Below are 16,361 nucleotides of genomic sequence, written 5' to 3'. Positions count from 1 at the left end.
GACCCGAGCTTGAAGGATAAACCGCCCGCAGGGGCGAGGTGGGTGTTTTTATATATATATACTGGCTATTGCAGTGTGGAACTTTCCTGTCTAGATTTGCTCTGGGCACTATGTATCTCTGTATTAGACCTGCAATAGTATCAGGGGGCTGAGTCTGTGACACAGCATTTTGAGTTATTTTGTATTTTTGATTACTTATTATTATTTCATCTTAGTTGAATTTTAGTCTAGTTTATGGTATCATCCATGTCTCCTTGTTTATGAGTCTTTTTTTGTTTGTCATGTGTTATCTCTTTGTCTAGGCAGCTTCCCCTTGTGTCTCCCTCCTCTCTGTCTCTCTTGTCAAACTTGCGTGTCACAGTTCATGTCGCTCCATGTTTCCCGTTTTATTTTGAAAATCTTATGTCTCCATGTTCATTGTGTTTAATTTTGCTTCCCCTCCGGCCTCTGGGCCTGCGGCTCGGTTCACTCTGGCACAGCTGGCTACCGGCAGAGCCGGCGGGCACGCCACTGCAGCCCCCTCTGGCTTCTGCTCCGTGGCTACTGGGTGACCCCTGATCTGGGGCTCTCCTCAGCTCTTTCCAGGAGGGTGGGACGGATGCCCCTCCGGTGGTCTGGGCTCTCGCACTCTGGGGCCTCTGGATGTCTGGAGCCTGGTTCATGCCCTGGGGGACGGGGCTATGGCTCTCTACATCCTCTAGCAGACCATTACAAGGGGAAACCTTTTGAATACAAGCGCGCTGATCCACACAGGTGTGCACACGGGTGTTCACTGTTCATAGACATAAACTACACCTTTATTGGCTGCTATTTCCAAGCACATTGTGCGCTGTCGGTCCTGCTTGCTACACAACAACATTCAATATTTAGTATTTACTGCTGTTTACACTTAGCTAGATTAACGTGATGGTGTTGTGTTTAGTATGTTGCTCTGTTTTGTTTTGTTTTTGCTTGTTTTCTCTTCTTTTTGTCTCAACAGGTGATCCAGGAGATTTTTTTTTCTCTCTTCTTTCTCTTTTTAAGTGCCCTTTCTCACTGTCCCTCTTCCCTTCTGTTTTTCTTTTCCTTCATCTTTCTTTCTCCCTTTCCTATCCCTCAGTCATGTCTGTCCCGTCTGTAACAACTGAAAATAAAATAAAATAAATAATAACAACAAAGGTTGAACAAATGGACCAATACGGCAAGGCCGTGATGATCCACTTGGCAAAGTAAATCCATTGGGTATCCTTGTTGGTCTTCAGACAACAATTCTGACGGCTAAAGAACCAAATGGGACGGGCAAAAAAAAAAAAAAAAAATAATAATAATAATAATTTTGCTTCCCCTGTGGCCAGTGGCGGTCCTAGCCTGTTTGGCGCCCTGGGCGAACACTCCCTCTGGCGCCCCCCCCCCCCACACACACACACACAAAACATATTAAGGATTGTACATTAATCCAAAAATTTGTTGTCGGAACCATACTGAATTTGACCAGAGAAACACACACACACACACATATGAAGAGAGCGAGAGAGTATGCATTGTATACAAACAGCTACCAAACAGCCATCATAATTCGTCATACAATGAGAACAGGACAAATCAACAATTGACAATGAATAATTAATATTAAAATCTGTAACATAATATATTGTTTGGAGTTTAGTCTGTTACTGTTACTATCTTTACCATTTCTTCTTGGAGCAACTGTAACCCACATTATTTCTTTACGGATTAATAAAGTATTCTGATTCTGATTCTGGTTGTTTCAGGATGACCTGCCATTATCCAATGACACATCTGCTTACCTGTATCTTTCGCTCGTTTCTCCTCCTCTTCTTTTCTCTTTTTTCTAAACTGAGGACCTGATGGCTTTGAACCTTTCTTGTCCATCTTGGTTAGAATTTTGCACTCCAGTATAAACACCCATCCCCCAACCCGAGGATCACCACAACATAACCTAAGAGACCTATACCTTAGTTCACAGATTTACTTTGTTTAGGGTGTATTTCTAGGATTACACGCAGGATTCAAATCATGAATACATAATGGGCTTGGATTTACAACATTTTGAATGAAATGTGCTCTATTTGGAAGCAGCTGGCCCCTCCCCATTCGACGGGTTGTGTGTGAGACTTTAAATCATCAAACTGTAAATTATAAATTTTAAATTGTTATTGATCCCTTTATCCCGAGTCCTAAAGTGTATATTTATTTTCTTACTCTTCTTATATTTATTGTTTGTTTACTTGCACTGCTGTAACAGAAGCCTCGTCGTCTCGTCTCTCTATATACTGGACTGTATGTAGCGGAGATGACAATAAAGTTTACTTTGACTTCAGCAGCGAGCAGGCGCACCGAGGGCTCTCGCGCTCACTTTTCGAGTATAGAATTTTGAAAAAACATCGGTGCAAATAATAAGTCTGTATCATGATGTCTGGTGTTTCGTGTTTGTTGTTTTGTTTTTATTTTGTTTTATTTTGCGAGTCTGTTATTAGATGCTGCTCCAGCCGGTCAGAGATTCGCCCGTATCAAAAACCGCTACTGCCTGTGGCGTCATATTCATTTGTGTCAGCTGTGTTTCCCCAAGTTTTTCCACTTCCCTCATTGCCCTTCGGTGTATTTAATTACTCTGTCTCCCTCTGTTCATTGTTGGGTCATCTGTTGGTCTTGGCACATGTTCTTTGAAACTCTTCTCTTCAGGTCTCTGGGTTTCCTCATGTTCATGTTCATATCATAGTTTTAATGTTTTAGTTTTTCCCAGTTTAGGTTTTAGTTTAGCTTTCCCCCCAGTTCGCCTTGCCTTGTTTTTTGTTTTGCTATCAGCCTAATAAAATAAACAGCTCTCTTTTTGTTACACCTTAGTTTTCTCTCTCCGGGTCTGCCTTTGGGTCCACAACACAAACACACCGCCCAGTGGTTTGTTTAAAGTAATTGCTTTTGGGATCCAAGTACTGGTCTAAATGACAAAGCACAGTGTTGCAGGCATACATAATTAGCAGGTCTATCAGGTTTTACTTATTGTTGCTCAAACTTTTCATCTATGGTTATGTGAACGAATAGAAACTTCCAGTACACTACCAACCTGTTAATGTATCAAATTAATTTTCCCCACTTGACAACTCACCTGCCAAAGAAAAGAAATCTGAAACTAAAGACCCCAGTGACCATAGTTGATTGTATTCCTAGGTCCAAAGCTGGTAATACTGAAAGCAAATTTGAAACGAATGGCTAAAAGTAAGCATAGATTCGGTATGATACTGATACCTGGTTGTGTCAATCACAGGTCAGTTAATATTATATTGGTGTGTAATTTTGCCAAAAAATGTCTGACTCTAGTTAGTTTTACTACTACTAGTTAAAATACTAGAACTACTAGTTATAGTTTCCTCTTGGCATCGCCCCCAAACCCCAGTCTCCCATGAGACTGTGTCTGCTCCCTGAAACCTTACAGCAGCAGGAAGAAATGCACGCATGTGGACGGACATGTCTGTTACAGTCATAGGTTTTACATTATTGTTGTTATGTTGATGTCTCACTTTTAATTAAAACACTTTTTTTGCATCACTTTGGATCACTTAATGCTAAATGGAACTTGAGAAAAAAAAAGAAAACTCATATAGATATTTTCTCTGATTATGACCACATAGCAACAGGACCATTTTAAACTTGGCCTTCATTTTGTTGCCAACTATAAACCTATAAACATTTCATGAATAAATCTTACATTGATGACAGAATATTGATAACATCTGTCAACATGAAAGACAAAAAAAAACAAGCATACTTCAGAAAGAGAAGCACAACACCTACATCCTGGCTTTGGATGGGGGACACTGACTTATGCTACACCCAGCAAAACACTTTAAATCCCTTTTACGGTTCCTACTATGGTAGGCAAACACACGTACACACAAATCACAGTTTGCTCTGTCAGCAATAAAGCTTTTTTTAAAAATATAATCTCAGTTATTTATAATATAGTTAATTTTCTCTTTCAGTCAGTAATACTTTATGAGCTTAGTTTATGGCAAGTTTAACAGTATCTGAATAACTTACTAACTTACTGGACAACTAGTGTTCTTTCAAGTGTATTTTCAAATTTGCGTGTTGATCTTTATCTTTCCTGGTAAAACCACTCACACCTGCATTCTGAAAAGATATTGTTCTTTGTACTGGGTGTGCATTTCAGCACTCATAGTTTGAGCATGTGCCATAGTTAGTTACATTTGCCAAGAGTTCCACACAGATGAAAAACTATTTGTACATAAATGCATTGACGCATAATTCTCTGGAGTTTGGGTCCGACATCAATGACTCATAAATACAGATGAGGGGAAAAAATGTATAACACTATGAAGATAAATTTAAAAAAAAAATAAAAAATTAATTATAATAATGGACATTTGTGCTTTTTGTGCTATAGAGTGGAGCAAAAATACTGAGGCAATTGTTCACAAAACAAAAAGTAAAAAACGTTATGATGTGCTCCTTCTTGAGGTGTTGTTTAGCACAAAGTATCAACAACAGGATGTTGTTACTGTTGTTACTTATTATTCAGTTTAATCCAAGGTGAAATGGCTATTTGACAAACAGCTTGGTAAGCTTACTAAGATATGTACTTATCCACATTTACTATCCACATAAATGTAACTCTGCATGTACAGTAAATGCACAGCAACACTTAAAGCTACAAAGATTAAGCTGGGGAACTCCAGGCCTCAAGGGCCGGTGTCTTGCACGTTTTAGATATGTCCTTGATCCAACACAGCTGATTTAAATGGCTAAATTATCTCCTCAGCCCTCAACATGTCTTGAAGTTCTCCAGAGGCCTGGTAATGAACTAATCATTTGATGTTTGACCCATTTGTATGTTGAGCCAGGGTGATATCTAAAACCTGCAGGATGCTGGCCCTTGAGACCTGGAGTTCCTCCACCCCTGCTCTAAACCATAAATAAAATAAAGAATTAAAGAATTAAAGAGTTAAAAAAAGAATTCATAAATTAAATGTTTGGAGACTGGCAGAAAATTGAATCAACATATATTTCTTAGAGGATGGAACCTTTGTTTTTGTGGGACAGAACTCCTAAGAACAGAAGAAAAAACCTATAGATGTTTCCTGCATGTCCCATACATATTGTACAGATAGTTAAAGACTCTTAATATCCTACCAAATATTATGCACTAAACATGAAAATATGCAGTTAGTTTCAGTTTTTCTGGATCCTGTTTGTTCATATTTCTCTTCACCTGGTGCAGATAATCAGGTATTTCCCGTACATGTGGGAGTGGCTACATGATGACTCATACCTAAACCGCTATATAGTGCTTCCAAACAGAGACATTCATTTGCTATATTAATCATGGGGGAGCAAAGAGATTTACCAAAGTAAGTATGATCTGTAAAGAAATGTAATTTTTATATATTAATTTCCATGTTTTACTGGAAAAACTAGTAAAACCCATTAGCCATAAGACAGAAATAGTAAGAAATATGTGTGCCATTTAGGAAATTTTAGTTTTCTCATTTGACGTTATTCAGCACATTTAACACGTTTAATACATTTTATCAGGCTCAATAATTTGCACTTAACTATGCTCTTTACATGCCTTTCTACGTCAGACTTTGACATTTTGTCTCTTCATTCAGGAGGCCATGGGACACCTGTCAAGAAGTCCCAATCATTGAAGATGAACAGACACCATGGAAAATGATCAAATTGCTGAAGATCATTTGTCTGTCTGCTGTTGCTGTTATTGTGTTTGGATCAGCATTATGTAGCAAGGTTTGTTGTTTTTCAGACCTTTGTTAACGTATGTGATATTTATTCTGTACATATTACTGCAGCTAAAAAGATAGATATTAATATTTATACTTATACTAATGACTCAATCACACAGAGCAGCTGTTGATTTTACCTTGCCAAATCACTGCACTTATAACTGACATATTCAGAGTCTTGATGCATCATTAAAAACTCTTAAAAGGGCAGATTCGGTACTATGTAAAGCTTTAAAACCAGATTGGAAAACTTCTAAAGTACTGTCTTGATGCATGCTCAATCATCCAGATAAGTAAATCTCCAAAAGTTGATTCTGTTCATCTGGACGTAGCGTTTTCAGTGGGAGAAATGTTTCGTCACTCATCCAAGTGACTTCTTCAGTCTCAGCTGCAGGTTTCCTCAATCTTATAAACAGTGCATTTGCATAATGACGGAAACTAGCACCATTGAAGGAACAATGGGCTGGGCGGCCAGTTCCTTCATCATAATTATGCAAATTCTCATGACCATTGATCAACAACCACTGACCAAAACCCACTGATCAAAGACCACTGATCAATGGCCATGAGTACAATTCACAGAGAGTTGGGGAATGGCTGCAATCACAGCATTGTAAGATGGCGAAAGATGTACCCTTAGGCCCCCTCCTCGATTCAGAGCTGGTCTTTCCCTTTTCACGTAAATGGCCTCCTTGACTCCGCACTCAAACCAGCGTTCCTCCCTGTCCAGGATGTGTACATCCTCATCATTGAAAGAGTGTCCACTGGCCTGTAGGTGTAAATAGACTGCGGAGTCCTGGCCTGACGAGGTAGCTCTTCTGTGTTGTGCCATCCGCTTCACCAGAGGTTGTTTGGTTTCCCCGATGTATAAATCCTGGCAATCCACCTGGCACTTAACAGCATACACTATGTTACTCTGTTTGTGTCGGGGGACCCGATCCTTGGGGTGGACCAGTTTTTGGCGCAGCGTGTTTTGGGGTTTAAAAGCCACAGAGACCCGGTGTTTAGAAAAAATGCGTCTCAACTGTTCTAATACTCCTGACACATATGGGATCGCTACAGACTTTCTTTTGGCACCTTCCCAGCTTTGACAAATGTCCAGCTGGGATAACCACATTAATTCAGGGTCTTCATGATGTGATGTTCTTCTGCTTCCCTGGCTGCAGACCACAGACACAGCGGCCAGGGAAACTCATGATATTCAGAGATTTCTTTTCCTCTCTTACAGACGTCTTTTCTCCTCCTAATCACGTTGTCCAATGAAGGCACAAAGACTCTCCCTCCTGAACAGAAACCTGTTGCACTGCTGTGTATCGGCTGCTCTCTCATCGCCTCCAGTGTATTTCTATTCCTCAAAAGCATCTGGAAATCATGCTATAAAACATCAAAGCTGCCCAGAAAAACAACTGCAGCCCTAGTAAGAAAACTCTGATGCTAAAAACAGAAAGTCTGCAGATTTATAACCTTTTTTTGTCATTGTGTTTTATAATGTCATTATCTTCTGCTTCTTCTTTAGGTTCTTTTCTTTGAGTTTCTGGTTTCTGCAGGTGCATCAATTCTCACCATCGTGGCGATGCCACACTTGGACATTGTGACCAATGTGACAATATTCAATGGAGTAGCTGTCATCTCTGCAATCCTACAACTGGTCGCTCAGTGTTCTGCCAAACAAACGAAACACTTCCTGCTGCCTTGCATCTTTGCTTTCATTTTTATTTTGATTGGTTATGTCCTGTTTGTTCTTCTATATATCATGAAGGATCCTTCTGATCACAAGATGACCATCTGGGTGGGGCTAGCTGTTGGAGGGTCCATTTTGGTGTCTTTCAACTGGTGGGAAAACTACTTTCAAATAATCTCAGACAAGAGCAGCCCCACCTTCCTCGGGAACCTTTGCAATGACATAAAAGAGTGCCAGAACATACTGCACATCCTCTCCAGCCTCCTCAGGATCGTTGTGACTGCCTGTGTAATTGGGGCCTATGTCCCTCTAGCCAAAATGGACTGGAGCATTCTGACCTCCATCCCAAGCCGCGAGACAAAGATTATAGCCATCATCATTGGGGTCCAGCTGATCTCCTCAGCACTCTGCCACTGGTTTGCCTTGGCAGCCTGCAAGATGCATGCTTTGCGGCGATGCTTCATCCTTCCTCTATACCTGGCTTCTCTGGCTGTTTTGGCTCTGCTGGTCATTCCAGTTATTGTTTACTATCAGGACTACAGAACAAGCCTGAATGGAACAGCAAACATCAACTTCACAGACTACTGTAAGGTGGCTGTTGATGGAAGGAATCAAAGCCTGAATGACAGTGTATTTCTACATCTGGTGCTGGATGTTACACACACTCTGTGCTTCCTTGACATGTCCAAGATAGCTGACATTGGCATACTCACAGGTAATAAAATAGAGCCGTTATAAATTATTAGCATATTTATTGATTTTTTAAAAAAAAAGTGTTCAATGAATAATATTTTCCTTATCTTCCTTCAGGTTCAGCAGTGTCCTGGTGGATTGGCTTTGTGTTGGTAACCCTACATCTCTGGAAGCTCAATGTGCACCGAATACAGAGGACTCAAGACCTGTTCATCAGGAGGTTGTATGAGGGAGCCTTTATCGAGCAGTCCCTCCTCCTCAACACACGATTTGACATCCAGACCAAAGAAAGGACAAAAAAGTAAGTGTGTGTACCATTGTTCTTTCATTGTGCTTCTGTGGTTCATTTAGGTGTGTTTGGACATGGTGTTTCTATAAGTTGTGACTAGGTTTAGGCAATATTTTATGATACTGTCAATTATTCAAACTACAAATATGTAATGCATTTTAAATATACATATAGAAATATTTTATGTGAAGACTTAGGTATTCTGAACCAGTGATGGTGTATCTGTGTGCGACCATGTGGCACGAGACCTACGAGGAGATGAGGAACATTATAATATCAATATTCAGGTGAGTCTAACTGATTCTGTGAAAAAAAAAAAATCATCTTGCTATTCCTGTAACTTCAATCTCTTATGAGTTACTACTATGTTCTGGACTTCCCCTCTCCACATGGAAACTTAAACGTAAATTCAGTTATTCCTTAAAGCACTGCAAATAAAATGTAAAAAAATCTAAAGGTTTATCATTAAGAGCATCTGAAATTTAATTAGGGTTTAATTTAGTTAAAGAAAAACCAGCAATAGTGAAAAGTACCAATGTTACACTCAGAAACAATGTGAAAAATATGTATCTTTGGCCCAGCCAATTTACAGTATTAAAATCATAACATCTTCCAAATTTACTTTCTTGCTGTGGAATTCCCCACACTTCCTGTTCATGATTTTCCTTACAGACTGGACAAGTACAGACCAAAGGAGGACCTAAAGTTCAATGATTTCACCTTTGAAGCTCATATCTACTTTGATGATGCATTTGAACATGTTGAGGGGAGTCGCCATCTGAATGAATATGCCAAGAACCTTGTAGAAGTTATTAAAGAGGTTTATGGGTATGTTTACATGCAGTCTGCTATTAATGCATTTAGGTCCAGGACTGATTTTACCATCCTGGACTTTTTTTGAATTCAGAGACATCTTTTTCTTACTGACTATCATCAGCATCTTCAAGAACATTGAGCAAAAGTTCTTCAGAAAGCAGCAACGAGACCCTGATCAGAAAATCATACAGACGCCATATGGAGGTCGTCTTTTTATCAACATGCCTCAAGGGAACAACATTGTGGTTCACTTCAAGGATAAAGAACACATTCGTCACAAAAAGAGATGGTCTCAGGTGGGAAAATGATTAACTGCAGCATGTAATGTAGATCATCTGAAGTCTTGAGTTGTAAAAAAGATAGGGTTTTTAATTGTTATTTATGTTTTTTGTAGATCATGTATCTTTACTATCTCCTGGGCTGGAAACTCATGACCAAATATTACACTCGTTGGCAGAGGGGAGAGGATGAGGAGAAGCTAAAAAAACAAGCTCAGGTAAGATGAAAGAGAAAGTTTCCGATTTGCTCAAACGTGCTTGCTAACAACTCTCATGGTACATAAAAGATGACCAAAGCTTCAGGGTAAAACAAACCAAATTGTATCTGTTTCTCCAGAAAGAGAAGCATGACACCTACATCCTGGCTTTGGATGGGGACACTGACTTCCAGCCTGCTTCTGTGGTGTTGCTCATCGACCGTCTCAGAATGTACCCTCGCGTTGGGGCAGCATGTGGCAGGATTCACCCCACTGGATCAGGTTTGCACATAGTAACAAAATAAAATAAAAACATATGAGTAAGATGTCATTGAGACTTTATAAAGATTTGGATTGGAAGACATGTTAATAATTTCTGAATCGCTGCCATCATTCCAACAACTAATAATTATCGATATCGTAAGTGACATGTTCATTGAGAAAATGAATGCAAAATCACCCATTTGGGCCAGCAGTTAGATGAGGTACATCTTGTTTTTATAAAAAAGCAAAAGGTGGAGATAAAATGTAATTGTGCACAATATCATGCATACAACTGGCTTCTGTCGTCTGGGCCCCAAGATAGTTTCTTAGCATAGAGAATTCTTGGATGCAAAATGCACATTGATGCTTTAATCTGCAGTGCTTAATACTGAGCATACAGCGCCATGTTTCCATGGAACTACATTCAGTAGTGACAATGACAAAAATTCTTGTCTCATCAGTTTAGTGATGTCTGTATACACACCACAGCTCATGTTCAATGCAACAAAAAGGATGGATCACAACACCACCTAATGGTAGCACTCATTATTACAGAGGAATACTAATCTCACAGCAGTCACTAATGACACATTTATTCATTTACTTTAGTCACTGAAAGGTGGAAATTAGTTGAAGAAACAAAACAAACAAAAAGAAAAACCCATCCATGGCCCAACTCCATCAATTTAATTTATTGCATGCTTTCAACTCCACTTTACAGGTTACATATTTTCAGAGTTGGCTTTTTAGAGCCCAAAAAAATCCCAAAACAATGGACTCAATCAGCAGGCACACAGAACTAGAAGAACAAAAATACCCAGCTGAAAGCAGTAGATATTGTAGAGAGTTAAACGCAACTTTGTATTTCCTTTGCAGGTCCTGTTGTTTGGTTCCAAAAGTTTGAGTATGCTGTTAGTCACTGGCTGCAGAAGACAGCGGAGCACGTGATTGGCTGCGTGCTGTGCAGCCCCGGCTGCTTCAGTCTATTCAGAGCAGAGGCCCTAATGGATGACAATGTGATGAAGACATATTCTACCAGGTCCACAGAGGCCAGTCACTACATCCAGTATGACCAAGGTAAATAATCAAACAGTTTAAAGACCACTCTAATATTTTTGTATATATTTTTTATTCCCCTCTCGCCACTGTGGACAGTCTGTCCTTCAAGCTTGCCACCTTGATGAGAAGTGGGCTATTAGAATAAGACTGCATTGGTGTGCAAGAGACAAAAACAGGGCACTGTTGGAATGCTACTATGCAAGTAACCCAAGAGGAAAGGGTACATTAATAGGATGAGAGCCCTATGACCGAGCTAAGATCCTGCAGGACTTCCAGATACAGACCGACAAAATGGTGGTGGCTAACCAACTGGACATAGTGGTGGTAGATTAGCAGAAAAGACAGCTGTAGTGATATACGTAGTGATATCAAATGTTGGCAACATCAGGAAGAAGGAACACTTCTGATTCTGTCTTTCTGATCAGTTCCTCTCGCAATCAGCGATCCTTCTTCTATCGCACTTGGGTCTTGGTACCCATCTCGGGTGAGAGTGATGATATCTCCCCCCTGACCTGTCATCCTGACTCCCCCTTGCCGTAGTATGTGTGTTGTACCTCGTCAATCTCTACCTGTGAGAGCAGTCCCTTCTTCAGAATGTTGGAACACTGATACCCAACATCCACACTGACGGCAAACAATCTAGTAGCTCAAAGATTCCATAGGTCTCTCATCCCATTCATGTTAGCCCTCCCGCCGGGGTTACTTGCATAGTAGCATTCCGACAGCGCCCTATTTTTGTCTATTGCCCACCGATGCCTTCTTGTTCCAGTGGCCCTTTATTTACACACACACACACACACACACACACACACACACACACACACACACACACATATATATATATATTCATATATATTTTGTAACCACAGGTGAAGACCGCTGGTTATGTACTCTGCTACTAAAGCAGGGATGGAGAGTGGAGTACAATGCAGCGTCTGATGCCTACACCAATGCACCGATGGACTTCAAGGAACTCTACAACCAGGTGAAAACCTTTCTGATGATACTGCATTCGGTGTTGTGTTTTTATAAAAAATTATAACGCATCAGTCTCCTTTTTTACTCCAAGTTTAATAGAATTTATTCACCTATCCATACATTGCTTGTGCTATTAACAAATAAGCACTAACATAACTATGTTCAGCGCCGGCGATGGGGGCCTTCAACAATGGCCAATGTGGTGGATCTGCTGGGTTCCACCAAAATTATTACCAAGAGGAATAAATCCATTTCCAAACCATTCATGTTTTACCAGCTGTTTGGTATGATTTCATCCATTCTGGGACCTGCCACCATCTGTCTTTTGGTTGCAGGTTAGTATCACCTTTGTGTTTTACAAAATCACCTGTGCACATGTGAATTTGTGTCCACTGAAATGTTATTTGAGGTAAAAATGGATACAACTTTAAAACATGACAAATATCTTTCAGGTAGTTTAACCTTCGTTTTGAACATCAATTCTGCTGCTGCTCTTGTCATATCTGTGATACCTCCAGCCATCTACCTGGGTCTTTGTTTCAAGCTCAAGTCAGACACTCAAATTACCATTGCAGCAATCTTGAGTCTCTGTTATGCATTCCTTATGTTGACAGTGACAATATCTATTATTGGTATGCTATGTTTAAACAGATTTAAATTTAAATTTTGCATTATGTTATTCAGATTTTGTTTAATGTTTTGACAAGAAATACTTAAACCTGCTTCAACACATGTCCTGTTTATTCAGGATCAATGTTGAAAGAGAAAACCATCCTGACACCCAGCAGCATTTTCATCATCTTCATGGCCATCATTTACCTAATCACTGCAGCAATGCATCCTCAGGAATTTAATCTGGTGTTCTATGGCTTTCTCTACATCATCTGCATCCCCAGCGCCTACCTTCTGCTCACCATCTACTCCATGGTTAACATGAACAATGTGTCTTGGGGCACCAGGGAGACAAAACCTGCTGCTGGTGAAGCCCCACCTCCAGCTCTCATGCCACAAACGAGAGCACAGAAAGGTAATAGATATTAGACTTTTTTCTATGACACTCACAGATGTTATTGTTTTTCTGTTTTATGAAACGTGTATGATTTTGTTTGCAGCCAAAAGTATCTGCCAATGGCTTATCTCATGGGTCAAATGCTGCAAAAAATCCAGCCAGAGATTTCAAGGTGAACAGCTCAGTAGGAGTCAGGACAACACAGCCCAAGAGCCTGAGCAGCTTGAACCTGAACCCCAAAATACTATTGTGGAGGATATAACCATTACAGAAGAAGAACAGGGGTATGTTCTGAAGCTGGAAAAATAATTTCAGCACATCAATCCTATGTACTGATATTATTTATTTAGTTTTATTTTTTCCCAAAATTTTCTTTCAGGCAATTAGACAGCAACATTCAAAGTAAGTCCATGAAATTCATTCTGGGATTTTTTTGTTTATTTTTTAATTCAAATAAACATACAGCTGTGATTTAATAATTTTTGCCATCCTTTTATTAGCAGGCTGGATTGAGATGCTACAGAGTTTGTCCAGTGACATGAAATTGCAAGAGGACTCACTGGACCAGGTGTGTACGTGTTGTCAATTATCTCATTTGCCTTGTTTACATGATCTCTGTCCAGAATTTATCTTTACTCCCATCTATAAAAAGGACGATGACCAGTATGTACAAATACTGAAACTGTTAAAAAAAAATGCTCTAGTAAAAGTTGAAGTACGGATTCAACTTTTTTACTCAAGTTACAGTAAAAAATAGTTCCAGGTCTGAAATGTACTCAAAGTAAGAAAGAAAAAAGTAGCTCTTTAGAGGACATTTCTATTTTTGTGCAAGGCTAACTGGTCCTTGTGCTACATCAACATAATGATAAAATAATATCAATAGGTAGGAATGCAAACTTTAATCTGACTTTTTCATTCTAATTATACTCAGCTTAAATCTGAAGAAAAAGAACAAAATTTATATTGTTATATTTATCTTCTGATCCCTACATTGTAGAGGGTGACTTTGCCTCTAAACAGGTGTTTTAGGGTTCCTCCACCTGGATTCAGCAGGTGGAGGAACCCTAAAATTAATTGTGATGACTCAGTGTGGGGAAAAGAATTGAGAGCTCTGGTAGATTTTTTTAGTGTACAGGTCTCTGATCAGCTGACCTGCTGCTCTTTGTGGTTGTACAAACCTGAAATCAACCAGGTGTGAGCAGATGTTTCATGAGTTGTCCTGGCTGATTTCCATCCTCTACACTGACAGTACACTGTCTATGCTGTCTGTTTTCTAGACGGTATAAAGTTGCTATGAACGTGAAATTCAGTCAGTGGATCTCAGCCTTATTAACTAAAACTCTATATGAATCTCTGCTACAAATGATCTAACCCAACTCTGACCATGAAACCACCGCCACTGTGCACCAGTCACACACTGTTCTTTACTTTAAATCCATCACAGTACAGACAACTTACCTGTTTATCCTGCACTAACCTGTAGAAGATTTTCATCCAGTCTTTAAATGAAAGTTAGTCTTCCTCAGTTTGTTGTTTCATGTTTCACAATACAAAAAAACATGTACACACCCAATATCTAATTTAAAAACATGAGGACTTATATATAAGCTTTGAACTTCTATTTTATCAAATGCCACTGACCTTACCTTTAAATCTAACCTCTCTTCTTCCTCTCCTGTCCTGTCTTTCTTATCTTTCTCCATCTCTGAGTGAAGTTAGCTGTCTTTGTTTACAGCAGTTAGACCTTGTACATAGTATTTGTTACTTCTCACATCTGATGATGAACTTACTGTAATTACTGTGCTTTAACAAACACAAATGCTTACCTTGCCAATTAAATTTCACATGCAATAGAAATGTTTGTGGGTTATTTTCCTTTAAAGCTATTTTTTGCCATTTCTTTAGTTTCAAATGGCTTTAACTATTGAAAATGTTTCTGTCTTTTCCAGGAGGAAAAGGAATTCTGGGAAGAGCTTCAAAAGGAGTATCTTAAACCTCTACCTGATGACAAAGAAAAACAGAAAAAGATGGCCAATGAGCTGCGAGAGCTGAGAAATAAAGTAAGTGTGGGAAGATGTGTTATCAAGAAGGGGCATACTGTACATCTTTAGGATTCCAGGGTGAAAGCACTGTTACTTTGTATCATTATTATCAACATGAACTTTGGTACTTCTCCTACAGGAAAACAAGTGCAGTTAATCTTAAATTACTCTTTCTTTTTCTCATTACACACAGATCAACTTTTCCTTCTTCATCTTGAATGCCTTCTGGCTGGTAGCAACCTTCATCCTCCAGATCTTCAATAGCACCTTTGCCATCTGCATCCCAAAGTTAAACCTTCAGTTACAGAAAACAGGAGATATTATCCAAATTGATCCAGTTCCCTTCATGTTCATTATGGGATTTGCTGTTACGGTTGTTATCCAGTTCCTTGCGATGCTATACCACAGGTGACCTCTTGGATCAAATCCCAGTCTTTTAGTAGTCAATGAGACAGTCTAACATTCTTATTTTGCATTCATCCAGAATCCACACCCTCATCCATTATGTAGCTTTTGTGGACACGGAACCCAAAGAGAGGAAGAAAATTGGAAGCCAGAAGTCATACCTGCAAGGGAAAAGGGTATTTGCAACTATACTGCATAGATCAGGGGTGGGCAATCTCAGTCCACGAGGGCCGGTGTCCCTGCAGGTTTTAGATGTGTCCTCGAACCAACACAGCTGATTTAAATGGCTAAATTAGCTCCTCAACATGTCCTGAAGTTCTCCAGAGGCTGGAAACGAACTAATCATGTGATTCAGGTGTGTTGACCCAAGGTGAGATCTAAAACCTGCAGGGACAACGGGCCTCGTGGACTGAGATTGCCCACCCCTGGCATAGATAGATTAATTGTATTCTTTAAATAGTACAGAAATCCATTTTTGTGCTAATGGTTTTTCAATTGCCTTTAAGGAGTCCAATTCTTATGCAGACTCAAGCTACAGCTCCATGGAGGACCTTGAGACTGAGGACAATGATATTGAGTCAGAGGTCACCAGAGGACCTCATGAAGAGGATTTGGTATAAACAACCGGTGTGACTGTTCAGCACTTTAAAATATCTGCTGTGTGAGATTTTACCAAAAATGTCAATATATGTACTACTTATTTTTTGCTTAAATTGATTCAATTGCAATTTATTTATATAAGGAAAAATTATCTTTCAGTCGGAAGACATCAAAATAAGCCAATAAGGCTATAAAAAAAGAAAGAAGAGAAAGTGTATGTCGGTGAAAATGTTAGAGGATTTGGTCTCTCCTCTTTCCCCTCGCCCCCAGCTGATCATAGGGGTCAGT

The 16,361-nt window shown here is 39.5% G+C and overlaps 1 protein-coding gene across 1 annotated transcript; it reads left to right on the top strand.

The window, feature by feature from the left end:
- Positions 1-7,539: 7,539 nt before the first annotated feature.
- Positions 7,540-16,093, top strand: LOC135932593 (chitin synthase chs-2-like). The gene is made up of 19 exons (XM_065470067.1): positions 7,540-8,158; positions 8,254-8,437; positions 8,623-8,712; positions 9,098-9,253; positions 9,363-9,537; positions 9,636-9,690; positions 9,861-9,998; positions 10,857-11,057; positions 11,909-12,024; positions 12,184-12,352; positions 12,470-12,649; positions 12,766-13,044; positions 13,130-13,310; positions 13,406-13,428; positions 13,530-13,594; positions 14,976-15,086; positions 15,262-15,356; positions 15,553-15,649; positions 15,980-16,093. Exons 1-19 carry the CDS (start codon positions 7,540-7,542, stop codon positions 16,091-16,093), a joined length of 3,048 nt encoding a protein of 1,015 aa, XP_065326139.1.
- The last annotated feature ends 268 nt before the right edge of the window (positions 16,094-16,361 follow it).

The sequence above is a fragment of the Pelmatolapia mariae genome, linkage group LG22 (genome assembly GCF_036321145.2).
Source record: "Pelmatolapia mariae isolate MD_Pm_ZW linkage group LG22, Pm_UMD_F_2, whole genome shotgun sequence".
In the NCBI taxonomy this organism is placed as follows: Eukaryota; Metazoa; Chordata; class Actinopteri; order Cichliformes; family Cichlidae; genus Pelmatolapia; species Pelmatolapia mariae.
This window is presented reverse-complemented; position numbering and strand designations above follow the sequence as displayed.

Coding starts and splice junctions, on each gene's coding strand:
- LOC135932593 (XM_065470067.1), top strand. CDS start 7,540: ATGACCATCTGGGTGGGGCTAGCTGTTGGAGGGTCCATTTTGGTGTCT. Junction 13,045..13,129: donor ACAAACGAGAGCACAGAAAG/GTAATAGATATT, acceptor TTTTGTTTGCAG/CCAAAAGTATCTGCCAATGG. Junction 13,311..13,405: donor ATTACAGAAGAAGAACAGGG/GTATGTTCTGAA, acceptor ATTTTCTTTCAG/GCAATTAGACAGCAACATTC.